The sequence below is a fragment of the Nerophis lumbriciformis genome, linkage group LG38 (genome assembly GCF_033978685.3).
Source record: "Nerophis lumbriciformis linkage group LG38, RoL_Nlum_v2.1, whole genome shotgun sequence".
In the NCBI taxonomy this organism is placed as follows: domain Eukaryota; kingdom Metazoa; phylum Chordata; class Actinopteri; order Syngnathiformes; family Syngnathidae; genus Nerophis; species Nerophis lumbriciformis.
This window is the reverse complement of record NC_084585.2, coordinates 2,127,920-2,153,644: the sequence shown is the minus strand read 5'-3', so window position 1 is coordinate 2,153,644 and position 25,725 is coordinate 2,127,920. Positions and strand designations below refer to the sequence as shown.

The following is a 25,725-nucleotide window of genomic DNA, read 5'->3' as shown; positions in this document are numbered from 1 at the left end:
ATGAAAAATATGAGCATGTACAATACTCAATACTTGGTTGGAGCTCCTTTTGCCTCAATTACTGCGTTAATGCGGCGTGGCATGGAGTCGATGAGTTTCTGGCACTGCTCAGGTGTTATGAGAGCCCAGGTTGCTCTGATAGTGGCCTTCAACTCTTCTGCGTTTTTGGGTCTGGCATTCTGCATCTTCCTTTTCACAATACCCCACAGATTTTCTATGGGGCTAAGGTCAGGGGAGTTGGCGGGCCAATTTAGAACAGAAATACCATGGTCCGTAAACCAGGCACGGGTAGATTTTGCGCTGTGTGCAGGCGCCAAGTCCTGTTGGAACTTGAAATCTCCATCTCCATAGAGCAGGTCAGCAGCAGGAAGCATGAAGTGCTCTAAAACTTGCTGGTAGACGGCTGCGTTGACCCTGGATCTCAGGAAACAGAGTGGACCGACACCAGCAGATGACATGGCACCCCAAACCATCACTGATGGTGGAAACTTTACACTAGACTTCAGGCAACGTGGATCCTGTGCCTCTCCTGTCTTCCTCCAGACTCTGGGACCTCGATTTCCAAAGGAAATGCAAAATTTGCATGGTTGGGTGATGGTTTGGGGTGCCATGTCATCTGCTGGTGTCGGTCCACTCTGTTTCCTGAGATCCAGGGTCAACGCAGCCGTCTACCAGCAAGTTTTAGAGCACTTCATGCTTCCTGCTGCTGACCTGCTCTATGGAGATGGAGATTTCAAGTTCCAACAGGACTTGGCGCCTGCACACAGCGCAAAATCTACCCGTGCCTGGTTTACGGACCATGGTATTTCTGTTCTAAATTGGCCCGCCAACTCCCCTGACCTTAGCCCCATAGAAAATCTGTGGGGTATTGTGAAAAGGAAGATGCAGAATGCCAGACCCAAAAACGCAGAAGAGTTGAAGGCCACTATCAGAGCAACCTGGGCTCTCATAACACCTGAGCAGTGCCAGAAACTCATCGACTCCATGCCACGCCGCATTAACGCAGTAATTGAGGCAAAAGGAGCTCCAACCAAGTATTGAGTATTGTACATGCTCATATTTTTCATTTTCATACTTTTCAGTTGGCCAACATTTCTAAAAATCCCTTTTTTGTATTAGCCTTAAGTAATATTCTAATTTTGTGACACACGGAATTTTGGATTTTCATTTGTTGCCACTTCAAATCATCAAAATGAAATGAAATAAACATTTGAATGCATCAGTCTGTGTGCAATGAATAAATATAATGTACAAGTTACACCTTTTGAATGCAATTACTGAAATAAATCACGTTTTTCCAAAATATTCTAATTTACTGGTTTTTACCTGTACTTCATTTAAGAATATTTTTCAACATATTGAGAAAAAAGGTCTCATATTTTTTTTTCTACCAAGAAAAGTGCACTTGTTATTAGTGAGAATATACTTATTTGAAGCTATTTTTGGGTTCATTGAGGTTAGCTCATTTGACTTGTTTTGGAAAGTCTTGACAAGCCGAATGTTCTTGTTCTATTGGCAGATCATTTTGTTTAGTTCAAGTAAAATACCCCTCATTTTTGTTTGTTTTTTTCTTGTTTTTGAACACTGACTTTTTGTAGTGCGCCATCTCATTTAATGTGGTCTGTCACATCATTTAATGTGGTGTGTCACATCATTTAATGTGGTCTGCCATCTCATTTAATGTGGTCTGTCACATCATTTAATGTGGTCTGTCACATCATTTAATGTGGTCTGTCACATCATTTAATGTGGTCTGTCACATCATTTAATGTGGTCTGTCACATCATTTAATGTGGTCTGTCACATCATTTAATGTGGTCTGTCACATCATTCAATGTGGTCCGTCACATCATTTAATGTGGTCTGTCACATCATTTAATGTGGTCTGTCACATCATTTAATGTGGTCTGTCACATCATTTAATGTGGTCTGTCACATCATTTAATGTGGTCTGTCACATCATTTAATGTGGTCTGTCATATCATTTAATGTGGTCTGTCACATCATTTAATGTGGTCTGCCATATCATTTAATGTGGTCTGTCACATCATTTAATGTGGTCTGTCACATCATTTAACATGGTCTGTCACATCAGTTAATGTGGTCTGTCACATCATTTAATGTGGTTTGTCACATCATTTAATGTGGTCTGTCACATCATTTAATGTGGTCTGTCATATCATTTAATGTGGTCTGTCACATCATTTAATGTGGTCTGCCATATCATTTAATGTGGTCTGTCACATCATTTAATGTGGTCTGTCACATCATTTAATGTGGTCTGTCACATCATTTAATGTGGTTTGTCACATCATTCAATGTGGTCTGTCACATAATTTAATGTGGTCTGTCACATCATTTAATGTGGTCTGTCACATCATTTAATGTGGTTTGTCACATCATTCAATGTGGTCTGTCACATCATTTAATGTGGTCTGTCACACCATTTAATGTGGTCTGCCATCTCATTTAATGTGGTCTGTCACATCATTTAATGTGGTCTGTCACATCATTTAATGTGGTCTGTCACATCATTTAATGTGGTCTGCCATCTCATTTAATGTGGTCTGTCACATCATTTAATGTGGTCTGTCACATCATTTAATGTGGTCTGTCACTTCATTTAATGTGGTTTGTCACATCATTCAATGTGGTCTGTCACATCATTTAATGTGGTCTGTCACACCATTTAATGTGGTCTGCCATCTCATTTAATGTGGTCTGTCACATCATTTAATGTGGTCTGCCATCTCATTTAATGTGGTCTGTCACATCATTTAATGTGGTCTGTCACATCATTTAATGTGGTCTGTCACATCATTTAATGTGGTCTGCCATCTCATTTAATGTGGTCTGTCACATCATTTAATGTGGTCTGTCACATCATTTAATGTGGTCTGCCATCTCATTTAATGTGGTCTGTCACATCATTTAATGTGGTCTGTCACATCATTTAATGTGGTCTGTCACATCATTTAATGTGGTCTGTCACATCATTTAATGTGGTATGTCACATCATTTAATGTGGTCTGTCACATCATTTAATGTGGTCTGTCACATCATTTAATGTGGTCTGTCACATCATTTAATGTGGTCTGTCACATCAGTTAATGTGGTCCGCCATCTCATTTAATGTGGTCTGTCACATCATTTAAAGTGGTCCGCTATCTCATTTAATGTGGTCAGTCACATCATTTAATGTGGTCTGTCACATCATTTAATGTGGTCTGTCACATCAGTTAATGTGGTCCGCCATCTCATTTAATGTGGTCTGTCACATCATTTAAAGTGGTCCGCTATCTCATTTAATGTGGTCTGTCACATCATTTAAAGTGGTCCGCTATCTCATTTAATGTGATCAGTCACATCATTTAATGTGGTCTGTCACATCATTTAATGTGGTCAGTCACATCATTTAATGTGGTCTGTCACATCATTTAAAGTGGTCCGCTATCTCATTTAATGTGGTCCGTTGACCTTCTGGAAACATAAGAGGCAGCTCAGCTCGCTCGCAGTCCTGGCTTGAGGTGAAGGCTAATTCACTTTTAGCGTAACGTTAGCTCATTTTGCGGCGTGTGTGTGTGTGTGTGTGTGTGTGTGTGTTACGGACAGCAAAGCCCTGTCTGTCTGTTATTTCACTTTACCTTTTTCTGTGTTGATTGAGCTGTGTTGAAGCAGCAAAAAAGGACATTATGTTAAAGGAAGAGTTTCTGTCTCTGATAGTTGATATAATAATGTAAGTGCATCATTAAGCCTACATGAACTCCATGGTGTTCAGGGATGAATAGTCTCTCCTATTGCTATTGTACTATTTTTTCAGCTATAGTTACATGAATCATTAGTAATGCAGCAGCCTAGTTTTGAATGGCAGGGTCCCTGCTATCACATGTTGATACAAATATAACATTTACATCATAAAAATCAACTACAGGTTTCCCAAATGCTGTAATAAATGAAGCATGATGAGTTGACTTGAAACTGTTTAATGTTGCACTTTTTATACGTAGAAGAACAGTTTTGTCATTTTATTTAATCTGAGCAACAACTTGAGGCAGTTTAATGTTGATTAACGTGGACAGAATTATTTTAGTGTTCCCAATGTTAAAATGATAAAGCCATTGTTTACAAATTTGGTAAATAAATAACCAAAAAATGTATATTTTGTTGTTTTCTTACTGTATCGAAAATGAACCGAATTGTGACCTCTAAACCGAGGTACGTACCGAACCGAAATTTGTGTACCGTTACACCGCTACTATAGATACATATCTTCCTTTTTATCTTATTTTATTATTTATATTACTAAATGATTGTGTATGCACTAGAGATGCGCGGTTTGCGGGCACAACCGCGGAGTCCGCGGATTATCCGCGGATCGGGCGGATGAAATTTTAAAAAATTAGATTTTATCCGCTGGTCGGGTCGGGTCGGGTCGGGCGGTTGAAATAAAAAACAATTAGATTTTAAATAGATTCAGGCAGGTGGCAGTTAAACCAATTGGTAAATATATATACATAGTTAAATGTTGTTACCCACATACGAAAAACGAGCAGGCACCTGCAGCATATGCCACAACAGAAGAAAAAAAGAAAAAGAGATGGACACTTTTACGGAGCGGAGAAGGGACGCCTCGCTGGGGTCCGGGACCGAGGCCCCTTCCCCCGAGAGGGCCCCACCGGGAGCCGTAGCTGAGGCGATCCGCGAGAAGGGCCCGACGCACGTCCAGGGTCACCACCGCGCCCACCGCACCGACACCCCGCCTCGTCCGCCTTCGCCGCGGCCGGCGTCACGCGCAGCAGGTAAGCAGCTTACCTGCCCGCCACCCCCGTGGCCGGGGGCTCGTAACAGGGGTCACTCCGCGCGCTCCGCCCGCGCAGCTTACCTGCCCGCCACCCCCGTTGCCGGGGGCGCGTAACAGGGGTCACTCCGCGCGCAGTGCGCTCACGAAAGGGGTGGGGCAAGCAGAACTGGCGCTGCGGGATGAACCGAACGCCGGGTTAAGGCGCCTGATGCCGACGCTCATCAGACCCCAGAAAAGGTGTTGGTTGATATAGACAGCAGGACGGTGGCCATGGAAGTCGGAACCCGCTAAGGAGTGTGTAACAACCCACCTGCCGAATCAACTAGCCCTGAAAATGGATGGCGCTGAAGCCTCGGGCGCGAGCCCGGGTGCGAGGGACATCGCACCTCCACGCGCTTGGAGGTGCGCTCAGCGCGGCTCCCATATGATTGCGCACTGGTGTGCGTCTGGGTCGTGACAGCGTGGCACGCGAATGTCTGTGCTGCATTGGATCAGTCTCCTTTCTTTAACAGGCAAAAGCTTTATAACCTCACTAATGCCTTGCATCGTCTATTTTAGATATATAACAACGGGCGGGTGCGGTGTTGATTAAATGTTAATTCGGGTGGATGCGGATGGTTGACGACTTTTGTCATGCGGTTGCGGATGAAATAATTGCCTATCCGCGCATCTCTAGTATGCACCTTAGGGGATCTGCTCCAATTTCGTTGTTCTTTGAACCTGTTCACTGTAATAATGACAATAAACTCTATTCTATCATTTAATGTTGTCATTCAGTGTGGTTCTCTGTCTCAATTCATAGATCCATCCATCCATTTCCTACCGCTTGTCCCTTTTCGGGGTGGCGGGGGGGTGCTGGAGCCTATCTCAGTTGCATTGGGGCGGAAGGCGGGGTACACCCTGGACATGTCTGGTTAGTTGGTTGAAACCATCACTGAACTAAAGGCCTGCACGTTCAGCACGTGCGTGATAGATACCTGCTGAGTCAGACTCTTGCTTCATTCTACTCTCTCTCTCTCTCTCCCTTTCTCTCCCCCCCCTCTCTCTCTCTCTCTCCCCCCCCCCCCCCCCCCTCTCTCTCTCTCTCCCCCCCTTCTCTCTCTCTCTCTCTCTCTCTCTCTCTCTCTCTCTCTCTCTCCCTCTCTCTCTCTCTGTCTCTCTCCCCCCCTCTCTCTCTCTCCCTCTCTCTCTCTCCCTCTCTCTCTCTCTCTCTCTCTCTCTCTCTCCCTCTCCCCCCCTTCTCTCTCTCTCTCTCTCTCTCTCTCTCTCTCTCTCTCTCTCTCTCTCTCTCTCTCTCTCTCTCTCTCCCTCTCCCCCCCTTCTCTCTCTCTCTCTCTCTCTCTCTCCCCCCCTCTCTCTCTCTCTCTCTCTCTCCCCCCTCTGTCTGGGACGTGTTGCCAATAAGACTTAGTTGTACGGTGCTACGTCACAAATGTGGTTCTCCCGCGGCGGGTAGTGAGCGGTGTTTGATGATGTCTCTTCCCCGCTGCCGACTTGTCGGTGTTTATCACATTTAGGTGTCGCTGTTGGCCAAATTTACGCGCCGCGGGGGTCGTCGACTTGTCCCAACTCCGCTCCCGTGAATGAGTAACGATGCGGCGGGGACGCCAGTTATCGCGAGCCGGCTCCACGGCGACCAGCCGCCGATGAGAGCGACATTGACGGCGGAGCGGAGCCGCGGCAGGCTGACTGCGGAAAAAGGCGAGCCTGACTGCCGCAGACTGGCGGGCACACGCGCGGCGAGGAGGACACGCTCCGTGGCGTAGAGGAAGGACAGCACCGTGACGTGACCGCCATGTAAGTTGTTGTCTGCCGATACAAGTCATTAGAGGGACGCTTACATGGCCATTTTCATCTTTTATTGAACAACAAACATATCACACACACGTCAAGGCCCTTCCAACACCGAGGAAAGAAAACAAAAGCAAACACTGACAGAGTAACAATACCAAAAAATAGGAAAAAAATAAATAAATACATACAAAAAAAAAGGCAAAAAGGGCTACCTAAATCACTTTAAATGTTTTTAACAAAGATATCACGCTTTTGTACTCTTAATCATTCTCCAAGATTTGATTGATAATTGTACACCATTAAGCCAATTAGAAAATGTAGGCCTTACTTTCATATATCAACATTTATGTATAAAACATTTTGCCTGGAACATAATAATGTTGACAAACATTTCTGTGTTACAGTCCTTTATGAAAATACCAAATTTGATCTCTTCTATAGAGAATGGGGACATTTCCACACCATTGTCCATCCATCCATCCATCTTCTTCCGCTTATCCGAGGTCGGGTCGCGGGGGCAGCAGCCTAAGCAGGGAAGCCCAGACTTCCCTCTCCCCAGCCACTTCGTCCAGCTCTTCCTGTGGGACCCCGAGGCGTTCCCAGGCCAGCCGGGAGACATAGTCTTCCCAACGTGTCCTGGGTTTTCCCCGCGGCCTCCTACCGGTCGGACGTGCCCTAAACACCTCCCTAGGGAGGCGTTTGGGTGGCATCCTGACCAGATGCCCGAACCACCTCATCTGGCTCCTCTCCATGTGGAGGAGCAGCGGCTTTAGTTTGAGCTCCTCCCGGATGGCAGAGCTTCTCACCCTATCTCTAAGGGAGAGCCCCGCCACCCGGCGGAGGAAACTCATTTCAGCCGCTTGTACCCGTGATCTTGTCCTTTCGGTCATGACCCAAAGCTCATGACCATAGGTGAGGATGGGAACGTAGATCGACCGGTAAATTGAGAGCTTTGCCTTCCGGCTCAGCTCCTTCTTCACCACAACGGATCGATACAGCGTCCGCATTACTGAAGACGCCGCACCGATCCGCCTGTCGATCTCACCATCCACTCTTCCCTCACTCGTGAACAAGACTCCGAGGTACTTGAACTCCTCCACTTGGGGCACACCATTGTCTCTCAGCCAATCTCTGATCCATCCATTGTCTACCGCTTGTCCCTTTCAGGGTCGCGGGGGGTGTGGGATGCTGGATTCTATGTCCAGGGTGTACACTTGTACACCCTGGACAAGTCACCACCTCATCACAGGGCCAACACAGATAGAACGACAACATTCACACTCACATTCACACACTAGGGACCATTTAGTGTAGCCCAGGGGTCGGCAACCTTTGCCAGTCAAAGAGCCATTTTGACCAGTTTCACAAATTATAGAAAACAATGGGAGCCGCAAAATTTTTTTGAAATTTTAAATGAAATAACACTGCATTCAATTTTTTTTTTTGCTTTGTGCTATGTATAAACTAGTGATGGGTCCGGCAACACCGATGCATCGGCGCATGCGTCGAGCTCATAGAGCAAAACCCTGTGTCGGTGCGCGTACCGCTTTTAGAAAGTCACGTGACCGATCATGAGCTGTTTTGGTCACGTGACCGATACGCCAACTGTGTCGCCTCCTCTGTGCCCTGTGAGCGGCTCTTTTCTACAGCCGGAGAAATAATAACTAAGAAGAGAAAGCGTCTAAAATGTAATACGTCGGAAAAACTTTTTTTTTTTTTTTTTATAAAAATGTGTAAAAAAATAAAATTAAAACAATTCCCAGTCCACAATCATCCACAACACGTTCTCTTAGATTTCCATGTTATGATACATGTTCACATTATTTATTGACTGTATCTAAAAAAGATAAAAATATATTTTTATTTAAATGAAGATATGTAATAATCCTAAATGAAATACAATGACTTGGTTTATATTATTGTATATACTAGGGCAGGGGTCACCAACGCGGTGCCCGCGGTCACCAGGTAGCCCGTAAGGACCAGATCAGTCGCCCGCTGGCCTGTTCTAAAAATAGCTCAAAGAGCAGCACTTACCAGTGAGCTGCCTCTATTTTTTAAATTGTATTTATTTACTAGCAAGCTGGTCTCGCTTTGCTCGACATTTTTAATTCTAAAAGAGACAAAACTCAAATAGAATTTGAAAATCCAAGAAAATATTTTAAAGACTTGGTCTTCACTTGGAATAAGCGGTAGAAAATGGATGGATGGATGGGTCTTCACTTGTTTAAATACATTCATTTATTTTTTACTTTGCTTCTTATTACTTTTAGAAATACAATTTTAGAGAAAAAACACAACCTTAAAAATGATTTTAGGATTTTTAAACAAATATACCTTTTTACCTTTTAAATTTCTGCCTCTTCTTTCCTGACAATTTAAGTCAATGTTCAAGTAAATTTTTTTTATTTATTTATTGTAAAGAATAATAATTTTAGTTTCTGTTTTTTCGACGAAGAATATTTGTGAAATATTTCTTCAAACTTACTATGATTAAAATTCAAAAAAATTATTCTGGCAAATCTAGAAAATCTGTAGAATCAAATTTAAATCTTATTTCAAAGTATTTTTAATTTCTTTTAAAATTTTTGTTCTGGAAAATCTAGAAGAAATACTGATTTGTCTTTGTTAGAAATATAGCTTGGTCCAATTTGATAAATATTCTAACAAAGTGCAGATTGGATTTTAACCAATTTAAAACATGTCATCAAAATTCTAAAATGTATCTTAATCAGGAAAAATTACTAATGATGTTCCATAAATTATTGTTTTAATCTTTTCAAAAAGATTCAAACTAGCTAGTTTTTCCTCTTCTTTTTGTCAGTTGAATTTTGAATTTTAAAGAGTCGAAATTGAAGATAAACTATGTTTCAAAATTGTATTTTAATTTTTTTTCATGTTTTCTCCTCTTTTAAACCGTACAATTAAGTGTTTTTTTCATCATTTATTCTCTACAAAAAACCTTCCGTAAAAGGAAAAAAAAATGTACGACGGAATGACAGACAGAAATACCCATTTTTTTATATATATAAATGTATTTATTTAGCTATTCTTGTTTAAATCACACTTACGTGTAACTTACAAATGACAATATATTTATTTATTTAAGCGTGTATCAAACTGGTAGCCCTTCGCATTAATCAGTACCCAAGAAGTAGTTTTTGGTTTCAAAAAGGTTGGTGACCCCTGTACTAGGGCATCAAATCAGTGTCAGTTGAGTCGGTCCATAGGTTGCCTGTAGGGATTTTTAATGTCCAGCAGATGTCAGTATTTAGTGACACAGTATCGACACAGTATCAATACAGTTTTGCAATGTGTCGAAACGCTTCATGACGCCTCATCAACCCATCACTAGTATAAACCATGGGTCTCAGACACGCTGCCCACACCTTTATGTGGTATTTGAAAGCTGGTGCGGTACGCGGGTTTTAAATGAATGGCGCTTGTCAGCGTCATGCGTGCCGTGATGGTACAGCATATAGCACCCGCTGCAGCCAGCGTGCCTGATCAGCCACACGTTGTATGGTGTTTCCGCTTGCTCACGTAGGTGACAGCAAGGCATACTTGGTCAACAACCACACAGGTCACACTGACGGTGGCGGTATAAAAAAACAAACTTTAACACTCTTACTAATAATGCGCCACACTGTGAAGGCACACCAAACAAGAATGACAAACATATTTCGGGAGAACATCTGCACCGTAACACAACATAAACACAACAGGACAAATACCCAGAATCCCATGCAGCCCTAACTCTTTCGGGATACATTATACACCCCCCCCCCCCCCCCCCCCCACCAAACCCCGCCCACCTCAACCGACGCACAGAAAGGGGGGGGGGGGGGGGGGGGGGTTGATGTGTGAGGGAGCAGGGTTGGGGTGGGGGCGGGGTTTGGTGGTAGCAGTGGTGTATAATGTAGCCCGGAAGAGTCAGGGCTGCATGGGATTCTGGGTGTTTGTTCTGTTGTGTTTATGTTGTGTTAAGGTGCAGATGTTCTCCCGAAATGTGTTTGTCATTCTTGTTTGGTTTTGGTTCAAAGTGTGGCGCATTATTAGTAAGAGTGTTAAAGTTGTTTTGTATGACCACCGTCAGTGTAACCTGTGTGGCTGTTGACCAAGTATGCCTTGCTGTCACCTACGTGAGCAAGCAGAAAATGTATATTGCATGACAAGTGTTGGGCTGGCACGCTGTTAATGCAGATTGTAGAGGGCGCCAAATGTTGTACCATCATGGCACGCCCTTACTATAGCCATAAGAGTGTGAATATTAATCCCGGGAGTTTTCTGCGAGAGGCACCGAAATCCGGAAGTCTCACGGGAAAATTGGGGGGGTTCAGCAAGTAAGCTGCTGAGCCGCATCAGAGTGATCAAAGAGCCGCATGCGGCTCCGGAGCCGCGGGTTGCCGACCCCTGGTGTAGCCAATCAACCTATCCCTAGGTGCATGTCTTTGGAGGTGGGAGGAAGCCGGAGTACCCAAAGGGAACCCACGCAGTCACGGGGAGAACATGCAAACTCCACACACTCCGGGATCGAACTCAGGACCTTTGTATTGTGAGGCACATGCACTAACCCCTGTGACTGCCTTGCCAATCTCTGATCTCCTCCCAAAAGACATGTACACTCTCACATTCCACAAACATATGTACAGTATCACACAAACACATGTACAGTATCACACACACATATGTACAGCATCACACAAACACATGTACAGTATCACACACACATATGTACAGTATCACACACACATGTACAGTATCACACAAACACATGTACGGTATCACACAAACACATGTGCACTCTCACATTCCACACACAGATGATTGACATCCTCTACAGCTCCACATATACTGTATAACAGCCGTCAACCTCCATGATAAATTTAAGTTTCAAAAAGCCTTTGAAGGGTATATTCCAATAATAATTTTAAATTGTATTTCTTTAATTTTGGGAAGAATTGGGTATGTAATACAGGTAAAAGCCAGTAAATTAGAATATTTTGAAAAACTTGATTTATTTCAGTAATTGCATTCAAAAGGTGTAACTTGTACATTATATTTATTCATTGCACACAGACTGATGCATTCAAATGTTTATTTCATTTAATTTTGATGATTTGAAGTGGCAACAAATGAAAATCCAAAATTCCGTGTGTCACAAAATTAGAATATTACTTAAGGCTAATACAAAAAAGGGATTTTTAGAAATGTTGGCCAACTGAAAAGTATGAAAATGAAAAATATGAGCATGTACAATACTCAATACTTGGTTGGAGCTCCTTTTGCCTCAATTACTGCGTTAATGCGGCGTGGCATGGAGTCGATGAGTTTCTGGCACTGCTCAGGTGTTATGAGAGCCCAGGTTGCTCTGATAGTGGCCTTCAACTCTTCTGCGTTTTTGGGTCTGGCATTCTGCATCTTCCTTTTCACAATACCCCACAGATTTTCTATGGGGCTAAGGTCAGGGGAGTTGGCGGGCCAATTTAGAACAGAAATACCATGGTCCGTAAACCAGGCACGGGTAGATTTTGCGCTGTGTGCAGGCGCCAAGTCCTGTTGGAACTTGAAATCTCCATCTCCATAGAGCAGGTCAGCAGCAGGAAGCATGAAGTGCTCTAAAACTTGCTGGTAGACGGCTGCGTTGACCCTGGATCTCAGCAAACAGAGTGGACCGACACCAGCAGATGACATGGCACCCCAAACCATCACCCAACCATGCAAATTTTGCATTTCCTTTGGAAATCGAGGTCCCAGAGTCTGGAGGAAGACAGGAGAGGCACAGGATCCACGTTGCCTGAAGTCTAGTGTAAAGTTTCCACCATCAGTGATGGTTTGGGGTGCCATGTCATCTGCTGGTGTCGGTCCACTCTGTTTCCTGAGATCCAGGGTCAACGCAGCCGTCTACCAGCAAGTTTTAGAGCACTTCATGCTTCCTGCTGCTGACCTGCTCTATGGAGATGGAGATTTCAAGTTCCAACAGGACTTGGCGCCTGCACACAGCGCAAAATCTACCCGTGCCTGGTTTACGGACCATGGTATTTCTGTTCTAAATTGGCCCGCCAACTCCCCTGACCTTAGCCCCATAGAAAATTTGTGGGGTATTGTGAAAAGGAAGATGCAGAATGCCAGACCCAAAAATGCAGAAGAGTTGAAGGCCACTATCAGAGCAACCTGGGCTCTCATAACACCTGAGCAGTGCCAGAAACTCATCGACTCCATGCCACGCCGCATTAACGCAGTAATTGAGGCAAAAGGAGCTCCAACCAAGTATTGAGTATTGTACATGCTCATATTTTTCATTTTCATACTTTTCAGTTGGCCAACATTTCTAAAAATCCCTTTTTTGTATTAGCCTTAAGTAATATTCTAATTTTGTGACACACGGAATTTTGGATTTTCATTTGTTGCCACTTCAAATCATCAAAATTAAATGAAATAAACATTTGAATGCATCAGTCTGTGTGCAATGAATAAATATAATGTACAAGTTACACCTTTTGAATGCAATTACTGAAATAAATCAAGTTTTTCAAAATATTCTAATTTACTGGCTTTTACCTGTATATCTTGTCCTTATTTTCCTTAGCTCTGCTTTTGTGCTTCCATGTCCATTTTGACAAGATAAAACATTTGTACGTCAGGTGTAACGAGGGGGCCCCGCCAAGCCTCTCGTGTCTCGGTCGCTCCACCGTAAACATGAATGAGGAGTCAATGGCGCCTTCCGTTCCTCAAGTGCTCTCCTCTGGGTCACTACCGTCTTGTGCTCACGCCTCACAGGTCCATTCACATCGTGGCTCTGGGGAGCGAGTGTCCCGGCGGAGTCGGCCAAGGGGAAGAGATCATGGGCCAGGGCCAGCTACAAGGAGGGCTGCTGTGGAGCTACCTGGGTCACGGGGCCCTGGTGGGTCCCAGTGATCTGGAGAGTAGCCTCCACAACCCGGCCTTCATGGAGTACACCTCGCAGGTCTTCGGGGATGTCACTGTGGTGGTCCAAGACTGTCCCAGCTGGGTAAGCCATCTCTTTCGGACTTGGGTAATAATCGAGAGGCGCAACCTCAAAACACTTGAGTCTCAAATCAACATCGTACACTTATTTATTTCAAAAAACAGCACAATTATAACATGCAACATGCCTTTTTAGATTAGAAATATCTTACAAAACAATACATACAATAGAACAGAGCTGAGAAAATATTTCGACTCAGGGGGCCACATTAAGAGATAAAAATGTGTCTGGGTGGCCTATGTGTGTATAAATGATATATACACATTTAGCTGTAAAAATGTGCTGTACAGTATGTGTGTTTGGCTCCCTTTTTTTCAGGAACACTAATACCAAAAGTCACAATGTCCAATAGAGTTCTAAAAACGTTATGACAGACCACCTGGAAAAAAACGAAATGGATTTTTAGTTTTTTACTGATTTACAATATTAACTATCCATCCATCCATCTTCTTCCGCTTATACGAGGTCGGGTCGCGGGGGCAGCAGCCTAACCAGGGAAGCCCAGACTTCCCTCTTCCCAGCCACTTCGTCCAGCTCCTCCCGGGGGATCCCGAGGCGTTCCCAGGCCAGCCGAGAGACATAGTCTTCCCAGCGTGTCCTGGGTCTTCCCCGTGGCCTCCTACCGGTCGGACGTGCCCTAAACACCTCCCGAGGGAGGCGATCGGGTGGCATCCTGACCAGATGCCCGAACCACCTCATCTGGCTCCTCTCCATGTGGAGGAGCAGCGGCTTTACTTTGAGCTCCCCCCGGATGACAGAGCTTCTCACCCTATCTCTAAGGGAGAGCCCCGCCACCCGGCGGAGGAAACTCATTTCGGCCGCTTGTACCCGTGATCTTGTCCTTTCGGTCATAACCCAAAGCTCATGACCATAGGTGAGGATGGGAACGTAGATCGACCGGTAAATTGAGAGCTTTGCCTTCTGGCTCAGCTCCTTCTTCACCACAACAGATCGATACAGCGTCCGCATTACTGAAGACGCCGCACCGATCCGCCTGTCGATCTCACGATCCACTCTTCCCTCACTCGTGAACAAGACTCCGAGGTACTTGAACTCCTCCACTTGGGGCAGGGTCTCCCCCCCAACCCGAAGATGGCATTCCACCCTTTTCCGGGTGAGAACCATGGACTCGGACTTGGAGGTGCTGATTCTCATCCCAGTCGCTTCACACTCGGCTGCGAACCGATCCAGCGAGAGCTGAAGATCCTGGCCAGATGAAGCCATCAGGACCACATCATCTGCAAAAAGCAGAGACCTAATCCTGCAGCCACCAAACCAGATCCCCTCAACGCCTTGACTGCGCCTAGAAATTCTGTCCATAAAAGTTATGAACAGAATGGGTGACAAAGGGCAGCCTTGGCGGAGTCCAACCCTCACCGGAAACGTGTCCGACTTACTGCCGGCAATGCGGACCAAGCTCTGACACTGATCATACAGGGAGCGGACCGCCACAATCAGACAGTCTGATACCCCATACTCTCTGAGCACTCCCCACAGGACTTCCCGAGGGACACGGTCGAATGCCTTCTCCAAGTCCACAAAACACATGTAGACTGGTTGGGCAAACTCCCATGCACCCTCAAGGACCCTGCCGAGAGTATAGAGCTGGTCCACAGTTCCACGACCAGGACGAAAACCACACTGTTCCTCCTGAATCCGAGGTTCGACTATCCGGCGTAGCCTCCTCTCCAGTACACCTGAATAGACCTTACCGGGAAGGCTGAGGAGTGTGATGCCACGATAGTTAGAACACACCCTCCGGTTCCCCTTCTTAAAGAGAGGAACCACCACCCCAGTCTGCCAATCCAGAGGTACCGCCCCCGATGTCCACGCGATGCTGCAGAGTCTTGTCAACCAAGACAGCCCCACAGCATCCAGAGCCTTAAGGAACTCCGGGCGGATCTCATCTACCCCCGGGGCCTTGCCACCGAGGAGCTTTTTAACTACCTCAGCAACCTCAGCCCCAGAAATAGAAGAGCCCACCACAGATTCCCCAGGCACTGCTTCCTCATAGGAAGACGTGTTGGTGGGATTGAGGAGGTCTTCAAAGTATTCCCTCCACCGATCCACAACATCTGCAGTCGAGGTCAGCAGAACACCATCCTCACCATACACAAATATTAACTATGAACTATAAAACACTGAATATTAACAACTTATGAACGTCGCTAATCTTTTACTTCTCAGACCAGCTCCTCGTTAGTTGTGTATCTTTTACGATCAAGCAAAACACAACAAAAATGTAAAAAACAGCAACATATGAATGCAAAGGGTAATAAACAACTACAATATGATATATTATCACTTTTATGCAGAAATTTGTTGTAAAAATGTGCTTCTGCATCTGTTCTTGACACAATTATAACTGGAACATGCCTGTTTTAAGATTAGAAATATTGTATAAAACCATACAGTAGAACAAAGCTGGGCAAATATTTTGACGCGGGGGCCACATTAAGAGAATAAATGTGTCTGGGGGGGGCAATGTGTATGTGTGTATAAATGATATATACACATTCTGCTGTACAGTATGTGTGTTTGGCTCCTTTTTTCAGGAACACTGAATTCTAAAAAAGTTATGACAGACCACCTCAAAAAAACAGAATGGAATTTTACAGTTTTTTACTGAATGGCACACTCAAAATGTACATTGAAGTAAAGAAAGTGGGATTTATAATCTTAACTATGAACAATGATTGATTGAAACTTTTATTAGTAGATTGCACAGTACAGTACATATTCCGTACAATTGACCACTAAATGGTAACACCCCAATACGTTTTTCAACTTGTTTAAGTCGGGGTCCACGTTAAACAATTCATGGTAGAGCATTTGCTAGGCCAACTAATGGCGAGGATTGCTTCTAACTCAAACTTGAAGCATAACAATTATCCCAGAGACGGCTCTTATCTAAAGAAAAGTTACCACTGCAACACTAAAATGCATAATTGCAGGTTAAATAGCCACAGAAGGTTTATTGTGTGGGTATTTAGTTCCTGTCCAGTGCTCTTCTTTTTCATTTCTTTTCCTGTTTGTCTCCACTCTGTTATTTTACCTCCGTTTCCCTTTCTTGTTTCTCTATTGGCAATTAGGAGACACAACTGTACCAGGTTGCTAATCAGGTGGCTTTGTTCAGACAGATGGCACTGGCTCATTGTATTCTTGTTCCTCACGTTGTTCTATACTTAGAAATGTTTTGCCTCTTATTGGCGTTCTGTGAGTTCAGTGTTTGTCAACCACTGTGCCGTGGCACACTAGTGTGCCGTGACATACAGTCCGGTGTGCCGTGGGAGATTGTCATTTCACCTATTTGGCTTAAAAATATTTTTTGCAAAGCAGTAATTATAGTCTGCAAATGATGTGTTGTTGTTGAGTGTCGGTGCTGTCTAGAGCTCGGCAGAGTAACCGTGTAATACTCTTCCATATCAGTCAGTGGCAGCCGGTTGCTAATTGCTTTGTAGATGTGGGAAACAGCAGGAGGCAGTGTGCAGGTAAAAAGGTATCTAATGCTTAAACCAAAAATAAACAAAAGGTGAGTGCCGCTAAGAAAAGGCATTGAAGCTTAGGGAAGGCTATGCAGAACGAAACTAAAACTGAACTGGCTACAAAGTAAACAAAAACAGAATGCTGGACAACAGCAAAGACTTACTGTGGAGCAAAGACGGCGTCCACAAAGTACATCCGAACATGACATGACAATCAACAATGTCCCCACAAAGAAGGATAAAAACAAGTGAAATATTCTTGATTGCTAAAACAAAGTAGATGTGGGAAATATCGCTCAAAGGAAGACATGAAACTGCTACAGGAAAATACCAAAAAAAGAGAAAAAGCCACCAAAATAGGAGCGCAAGACAAGAATGAAAACACTACACACAGGAAAACAGCAAAAAAGTCCAAATAAGTCATGGTGTGATGTGACAGGTGGTGACAGTACACCTACTTTGAGACAAGAGCTATAGTGATGCATGCTTGGTTATGCTTTAAAGTCATATCCAACAATTGCGACAACGACTTTTTACTGTCAACTGAGTTTAGTTTTTTAAAGATTTCTGCTGGTGTTGTGCCTCCAGCATTTTTTCATTGCAAAAAATGTGCTTTGGCTCAAAAAAGGTTGAAAAACACTGTTAGTTGACTTTTTTTGACTGACTGGTGGACCCTGGCTGCGTCCACGCTTGCGCTACCTTATTTTTCATCATTGAAATATTATTTTACCTGCACGCCGCCTCTCGTTTCTACATCCTGAGGTCACGCCAAGTCGCCAACAACGCCAAGGTCACCTGGCGACATAAACCGCTGCATTCTTAACTGTGTTAAAAAGAAGCTCACTGCATATAAGCAATGCAATGTGTATGTAATAAAATGCAAGACTTCTTCTACAAGTCTCTTTATCAGGTGTGCCACATAGCAATTATGGCTGCCCTGAGAGGGCCGCATGTAACCGTGAATATTTATAAATATAAATGTAAAATAGCCTTGGTACACTTTTTGCATCGGAAACCCTTTTTTACTAACAGATCGATAGATACATTGCTTTGCTTGTTGCAGCATCAGATAATCACATGCAATTGGATGCAGTGCATTTTTCTGTCAAAATTGAAAAAAACAATACATGCATTTTGTCAGAAAGTGCATCGCTTTATTATAAACCTTTTTCTGCAGGCCACATAAATGATACAACATAACGCAGCATATGACTTAAAACAGGGTATCTGCGGGGTTTATAAAGTCAAAAATAGTCCTAAATCCAATAATTTGAATTTAAGGCCTTAAAATGTCTAAAATTCTCACACTGTTTTTCTCAACTTTGTGCAGATACTAGAGATGCGCGGATAGGCAATTATTTCATCCGCAACCGCATCAGAAAGTCGTCAACCATCCGCCATCCACCCGATGTAACATTTGATCAGAACCGCACCCGCCCGCACCCGCCCGTTGTTATATATCTAATATAGACGATGCAAGGCATTAGTGAGGTTATAAAGCTTTTGCCTGTTAAAGAAAGGAGACTGATCCAATGCAGCACAGACATTCGCGTGCCACGCTGTCACGACCCAGACGCACACCAGTGCGCAATCATATGGGAGCCGCGCTGAGCGCACCTCCAAGCGCGTCTCGCTGCCGGCGACGGCCGGGTATGGGCCCGACGCTCCAGCGCCATCCATTTTCAGGGCTAGTTGATTCGGCAGGTGGGTTGTTACACACTCCTTAGCGGGTTCCGACTTCCATGGCCACCGTCCTGCTGTCTATATCAACCAGGGTGAGCCCCACCCCTTTCGTGAGCGAACTGCGCGCGGAGTGACCCCTGTTACGCACCCCTGTTACGCACCCCCGGCAACAGGGGTGGCGGGCAGGTAAGCAGCGCGGGCGGAGCGCGCGGAGTGACCCCTGTTACGAGCCCCCGGCCACGGGGGTGGCGGGCAGGTAAGCTGCTTACCTGCTGTGCGTGACGCCGGCCGCGGCGAAGGCGGACGAGGCGGGTTGTCGGTGCGGTGGGTGACCCTGGACGTGCGTCGGGCCCTTCTCGCGGATCGCCTCAGCTACGGCTCCCGGTGGGGCCCTCTCGGGGGAAGGGGCCTCGGTCCCGGACCCCGGCGAGGCATCCCTTTTCCGCTCCGTAAAAGTGTCCATCTCTTTTTTTTTTTTTTCCTTCTGTTGTGGCATATGCTGCAGGTGCCTGCTCGTTTTTCGTATGTGGGTAACAACATTTAACTATGTATATATATTTCCTAATTGGTTTAACTGCCACCCGCCTGAATCTATTTAAAATCTAATTTTTTTAAATTTCAACCGCCCGACCCGACCCGACCCGCGGATAAAATCTAATTTTTTTTAATTTCAACCGCCCGACCCGACCCGACCCGACCCGACCCGCGGATAAAATCTAATTTTTTTTTATTTCATCCGCCCGATCCGCGGATAATCCGCGGACTCCGCGGTTGTGCCCGCAAACCGCGCATCTCTAGCAGATACAGTAGTACATTTAGCTTTAGCACAGATGCTAACTGTCCCTTTCACAGACAATATATTGTTGTGCTTTCCTCTACCATTGCTGACGTTGATGTTACATGAAAACACCTTTTAAACAGAAAACACTTATATGGCAAATCTGAAAATTGGCTGTCACGATGTTTGCTAATATTTTTTTCAATGAGTTTACAATGAGTTTACACTAGTGAAGCTCTTGGTGTATTTAGTTATTCGAACTTGACGTCCATTGCACCGGTCGCCCAAGGTTTCTCATTGTCCCATTGGGTTGAGTTTTTCCTTGCCCTGATGTGGGATCTGAACCGAGGATGTTGTTGTGGCTTGTGCAGCCCTTTGAGACACTTGTGATTTAGGGCTATATAAATAAACATTGAATGATTGATTGAACCATTTGGTTTACAATGTGAAAGAGCAGTGAATGAATGACTTAAAATTCATTCTGGACCTCTGATTTGACTTTGTCCTTGTATTTTTTATCCGTATTAATGTGAAATGGTCTTAAATTATTTTCAAGATGGTCTTAAAAAGTCTTAAATTTGACATGTTGAAACCTGCAGAGACCCTGTAAAATAAAACATAAAATGAAGTGGCGGGACACTTTAAATCATGTGACGGGCCAGATTTGGCCTCCAGGCAGGCCCGGCCCTCACCAATCTGACGCCCTAGGCAAGATTTTAGGTGGCGCCCCCCCACATCGGCAGTGAAGTGATACTCACAAGAAACTGAATAGCTTTGTCTTTGACCTTTTTTTTTTTACTTACAACTATACCTAATATATAAAGGGGTGGAAAAGTGACTATTACCTGCAGGGCAAACATTAGCTAACCAGAAGGCAAAAACAATGTAAACAAAAAACACCTGCTTAAAAGATCTAATACAAATGTCCCTGAGGAATGTAAGGTGGGAGTACTGTAATTACCTAACGTTACATTATTATTTTCCATAACAATTTAGCCCCCTCCAACAATATTAACCCGACGTTAAAACAAAACTAGCTATTTATTGATTAGCAATTGCCGAATCATGTAACATTAGCTTAATGCTAAAAAGCCAGCTACTATCACATTCTGTAACAGACAAATAATTTCATGTAGGCTAACGTTACCGACCTGCTACCTCTGTCTTTTTTTGTTTCTCCTCCTCTTCTTTTCTCTTTTTTCTTCCCTGGGCACCTGACAGTTTTGGCCGTTTTGACATCTTGTGTTGATTTTTTGATGTGGTGACGTCCAAAAAGAGTCATGATACGGGAAGGGAGGGGGCGCACCGCGCGGGGGGAGGGGCGGGGGGGGGGGGGGGGTGGTTAGGGAGTAATGTTGTAACAAATAATATTTCTATTAAATAGGCTTTACTTTGCATTTTAATTAACGTGGGATTATTTTTTGTATTTAGAAATAATAGTACCAACTTTTTTTTTTTTTTTTTTTCTCCAACATTTGTGGCACTGGCGTGGCGCCCTTAGCATTTGCCTATACGGCCTATGCCACGGGCCGGCCCTGCCTCCAGGCCTTGAGTTTGACACCTGTGCTTTACATAAAGACCAAGCTCTTTCTTCCTATGCTATTTTCAGCCACGATGTAGTGAGCAGCCAGGAGAGGAACCTGTTTACTGCTTTACTTTCTTTCCTTCCAGGCTCACATCGAGCTCTTACGTGACACGATGAAGACCCTGTTTGTCTCATGGCTAAGCCTAATTCATTTTTTGGGGAACTTTGTGCGACTTTAGAAAAGTCACAGAGCAGGGGTGCTAAATTTGGCCTAGCAAAGGGTGGCTTTAATTAATTTAACACATATTTAAGCTAAAACAGTCATTTGTGGCATGTCCCGTGACACAACTCCCGCTGCCTCAACAGAGCAAAAAGCATCACCAAGGACAGCACACACCCTGGCTTCCACCTGCTACCATTGGGCAGGCGCTATAGGTGCATCAGAGCCAGAACAAACAGACTCAGAGAGAGCTTCTTTCCCAGAGCTGTCACCATCTTGAACTCTTAACTTATAATAATAATTCACCCCTATACAATATCCTACCCTATTACCCTACTGTGCAATATTACCCTTCGAGTGCAATACGTCCGACATTGTTATTTATTACTCCGGTACTCCTGACTTGTTCTGTATATTGTACAGTATTTTGTATTTCTATAGTGTTTTGTATATTGTACAGGATTGCTTATTATTTTTATTGGATATTAGTCTGTTTATTTCAATTGTTAGGTGTTTCTTTATTACCTGTTGTGTAATTTAATTTATTTTTACCCCATATTTGTTCCCACTACCGCACCTTAAATTGGAGTCCTTAATCTCGTTATATGCAAATATAATGACAATAAAGTCCATTCTATTCTATTCTTCTATTCTATTCAAAATACTAACAAGTTGCCATCTATTGAACGTGCTGATTTCTTTTCCACTACCTTGTATATGGCAGTATGGGCTAAACTCCTCACTCCTGTTGCTGCTGTATGCAAAAAAACGCGGCGTTTGGCCTGTTTGGACACCCCATAATAGAGTATTTAATATACAGTAGTACCTCAATTTACGGGCTTAATCAGAATCAGAATCAGAAGTACTTACCGTATTTTCCGCACCATAAGGCGCCCTGGGTTATAAGCCGCGCCTTCAATGAACGGCATATTTCAAAACTTTGTCCACCTATAAGCCGCCCCGTGTTATAAGCCGCATCTAACTGCGCTAAAGGAATGTCAAAAAAACAGTCAGATAGGTCAGTCAAACTTTAATAATATATTAAAAACCAGCGTGATGTGGGCGCGCATGGAGTCGTATATCAACATGGACGGAGCTGCGTGAAAAAAGCCACCCGGCCTCTTCGCGTAAACTTACCTTAACCACTCGCTCATCTTTTCTTCATCCATCCATCCCTTCGAGTTAGCTTTTATGATGACGCCGGCTGGAAAGGTCTCTTTTGGCAAGGTCTTCCTTTTGAATATCACCATGGGTGGAAGTTTCTGGCCATTAGCATGGCAAGCTAGAACCACAGTGAAGGATGACTTCTCATTCCCTGTGGTGCGAATATTCACCGTACGTGCTCCCGTTGTATCCACAGTGCGGTTCACAGGAATATCAAAAGTCAGTGGAACCTCGTCCATGTTGATAATGTTCTCTGGCCGGATCTTTTTTTCAGCTATCTTGTTTTTACAATATGCACGGAAAGTAGCCAGCTTTTCTTGAAAGTCTTTAGGCAGTTGCTGTGAAATAGTAGTCCGTGTGCGGATGGAGAGATTGCGTCTTTTCATGAACCGGAAACCTGTCGCTTAGTAGGAGCCATTTTGTGGTCTTTACAGATGTAAACACGCAAAGGAAATGAAACGTACGGTAATATCCGCGCGCTTCTTCTTCTTCTACGCGGGCGGGTGGTTGCTTACAGTAGAAGAAGAAGCGCTTCCTGTTCTATGGGGGCGGGTGCTTACCTTGGCGGTTGCTTGCGTAGAAGAAGAAGCACTTCCTCTTCTACGGGGAAAAAAGATGGCGGCTGTTTACCGTAGTTGCGAGACCGAAACTTTATGAAAATGAATCTTAATATTAATCCATATATAAAGCGCACCGGGTTATAAGGCGCACTGTCAGCTTTTGAGTAAATTTGTGGTTTTTAGGTGCGGCTAATAGTGCGGAAAATACGGTAAGTAATATTTTCAGCACAATCCCATTTAAGATCATACAAACATTACAGGGAGCCAGAACAGGATCGCTGACTGGTCTGCCAACTTCCGGTGCCCCTTACAAAAAAAAAAGGTGAGAAATAGGTAAACGTTGGGGGGGGTAAAAAAGATATTCAGTCAAAGGCTGGACTCCAGGGAGGGAGACTAGAATGAGGCCAAGGAAAAAACCTCATACCCATAGCACACATAAACAAGTTACATAGAATCAACAAAACTTGCAACAGAGGGGAGGGAGTGGGAGCTACGGTGGCCGGCTGCAGCTGTATAAGCACTACTCAGCTGTCCATCGCCCCTAATGGATGGAGCTCTTAACTCAGACCACTTGTATCTCAAACCAACGTTTCCCATTGAAATGAATTGAAATCAATGATTTACCCCCCAAAACACACCACAATTTAAACCTGTAACTTGCCTTTATTCAAAGAAAAACACATTTGATAAGGATTAGACTCGTTCTGCTTCCATATGGTACAGACCAGCAGTTATACCCTCTTTCAAACCGCAGGCCAAGTCTGATTTTTTTTTAACCATATGTGACCTTTATCGGACTTTTTCATGTCAATGTCCATCCATCCATTTCCTACCGCTTATTCCCCTCGGGGTCGCTCAGCTACAATCGGGCGGAAGGCGGGGTACACCCTGGACAAGTCGCCACCTCATCGCAGGGCCAACACAGATAGACAGACAACATTCACACACTAGGGCCAATTTAGTGTTGCCAATCAACCTATCCCCAGGTGCATGTCTTTGGAGGTGGGAGGGGCCTATCCCCAGGTGCATGTCTTTGGAGGTGGGAGGGGCCTATCCCCAGGTGCATGTCTTTGGAGGTGGGAGTCAGTGTCAATGTGAACAATGTAATTCCAAATTTTTCATATCCGACCCAGACCTCTTTAGTATGTGGATATGAATCGGATACGCAGTACAGGCCAAAAGTTTGGACACACCTTCTCCTCATTCAATGTGTTTTCTTTATGTTCATGACTATTTACATTGTAGATTGTCACATCAAAACTATGAATGAACACGTGGAGTTATGTACTTAACAAAAAAAGGGGAAATAACTGAAAACATGTTTTATATTCTAGTTTCTTCAAAATAGCCACCCTTTGCTCTGATTACTGCTTTGCACACTCTTGGCATTCTCTCCATGAGCTTAAAGAGGTAGTCACCTGAAATGTTTTTTTTGTCAGGTTCAAACACCGAACTATCTATTAAATAAGACAAGAGGCAAGGAATCAAACAAAGACAGGATTCAATTTAGCTCATGAGGAGAGCGCGTGCACTTGCACCCTCGTACAATGTCGCCCCACGCTCTGAGGAAAGGGTTCCACACGCCTCCTCATTTATTTGGGCATTTTCTGATTACATAGCTGCGGCTGCTTCTAAGGGGAGGGGTCATAAACAGCTGCTGCACTCGGTCATAAACAGTTCAAAGAAAAGGTGCTTGGAGCGGTGTCAGGTTTGCCCCCTCTCTGCTTTGTAGATTTCAGGTCATGATTAGGTCTTCCTGTGGCTGTCCAATAGATCAAAGAAACCGACACCTCCACGTCGCATCCCATCGCACACAGTGGAGGTTTACAAGTGGTAGGCCTTTTTGCTTGATAAGATCAAAGACAGCTTTTGTCTTCTCGCAGGGCAACCTGAACTCATGGGAAAACAAGTTGTGTGATAACTTACATACAATTCTTCGGACAGTTTTTACTTCACAGGTGTGCTGTATCAGGGTTGATTAGTGGAACTTCTTGCTTTATCAATGAGGTTGGGACCATCAGTTGTGTTGTGAATGAGAAGATGTGTCCAAACATTTGGCCTCAGAACGACTTTAAAAAGCGATAAACGTCCTAATCCCTCGCCAAAATAGACGGTTACAAAATAAATAGGAGACAACTGGTAAAAATAATGTTTTAGGAACTCACGTCATAGTTCCACCACTTCTGTCTCTGCCGACGCTCTCTTCAAAGCAGACGTGAAAGTAAAATCTCCCGCAATCTGAGCCAAAATGCTCGCCCTCTTCCTTCTTAATCTTCTCCGCGCAGGAATTCAGCTCAGAAAATGTTGCACAAAATCCGTTAAATTGCCACAAATGCGCCAAGACTGAGACCGACGAGAATTAAAGCCATGTTTACTTCCTTACACACTACAGCACTTGAGACGTTATGACAGCGTTTCTCAAAGTGTGGGGCGCGCTCCACTGGTGGGGAATAGAGACATGACAGGTGGGGCGCGAGGAACGGGAGGAAATTTCACTTTAAATTTTTTTTTTTATTATTATATTCTTAGATTATTTTTTTTTTACTATACTTTCATTTTCTATACACTGGTAGCAGGCTAATGTGTGGACCACAATTACACAAATATATACTTTTGTGACTCGCACTTCAAAGGGCGTCGAGCCAGAGCCAGCGCCTGCAGAGAAACAAAAATGTGACGGGCACACACTGTGTCATTCACCGGGAA

General features: G+C 44.2%; 2 protein-coding genes across 3 annotated transcripts in view; one reads left to right on the top strand and one right to left on the bottom strand.

Moving 5' to 3' along the window:
• nudt2 (nudix (nucleoside diphosphate linked moiety X)-type motif 2) overlaps positions 1-25,725 on the bottom strand; it is a 298,883-nt gene that overhangs the window by 44,532 nt on the left and 228,626 nt on the right. The window lies entirely within an intron of this gene.
• rhobtb3 (Rho related BTB domain containing 3) overlaps positions 6,263-25,725 on the top strand; it is a 118,213-nt gene continuing 98,750 nt past the window's right edge. The window contains exons 1-2 of the mRNA XM_061932249.2: positions 6,263-6,598; positions 13,376-13,607. Coding sequence (XP_061788233.2) covers positions 6,597-6,598; positions 13,376-13,607 — 234 coding nt within the window. The 5' untranslated portion in view covers positions 6,263-6,596. The remainder of the gene's footprint in view (positions 6,599-13,375; positions 13,608-25,725) is intronic.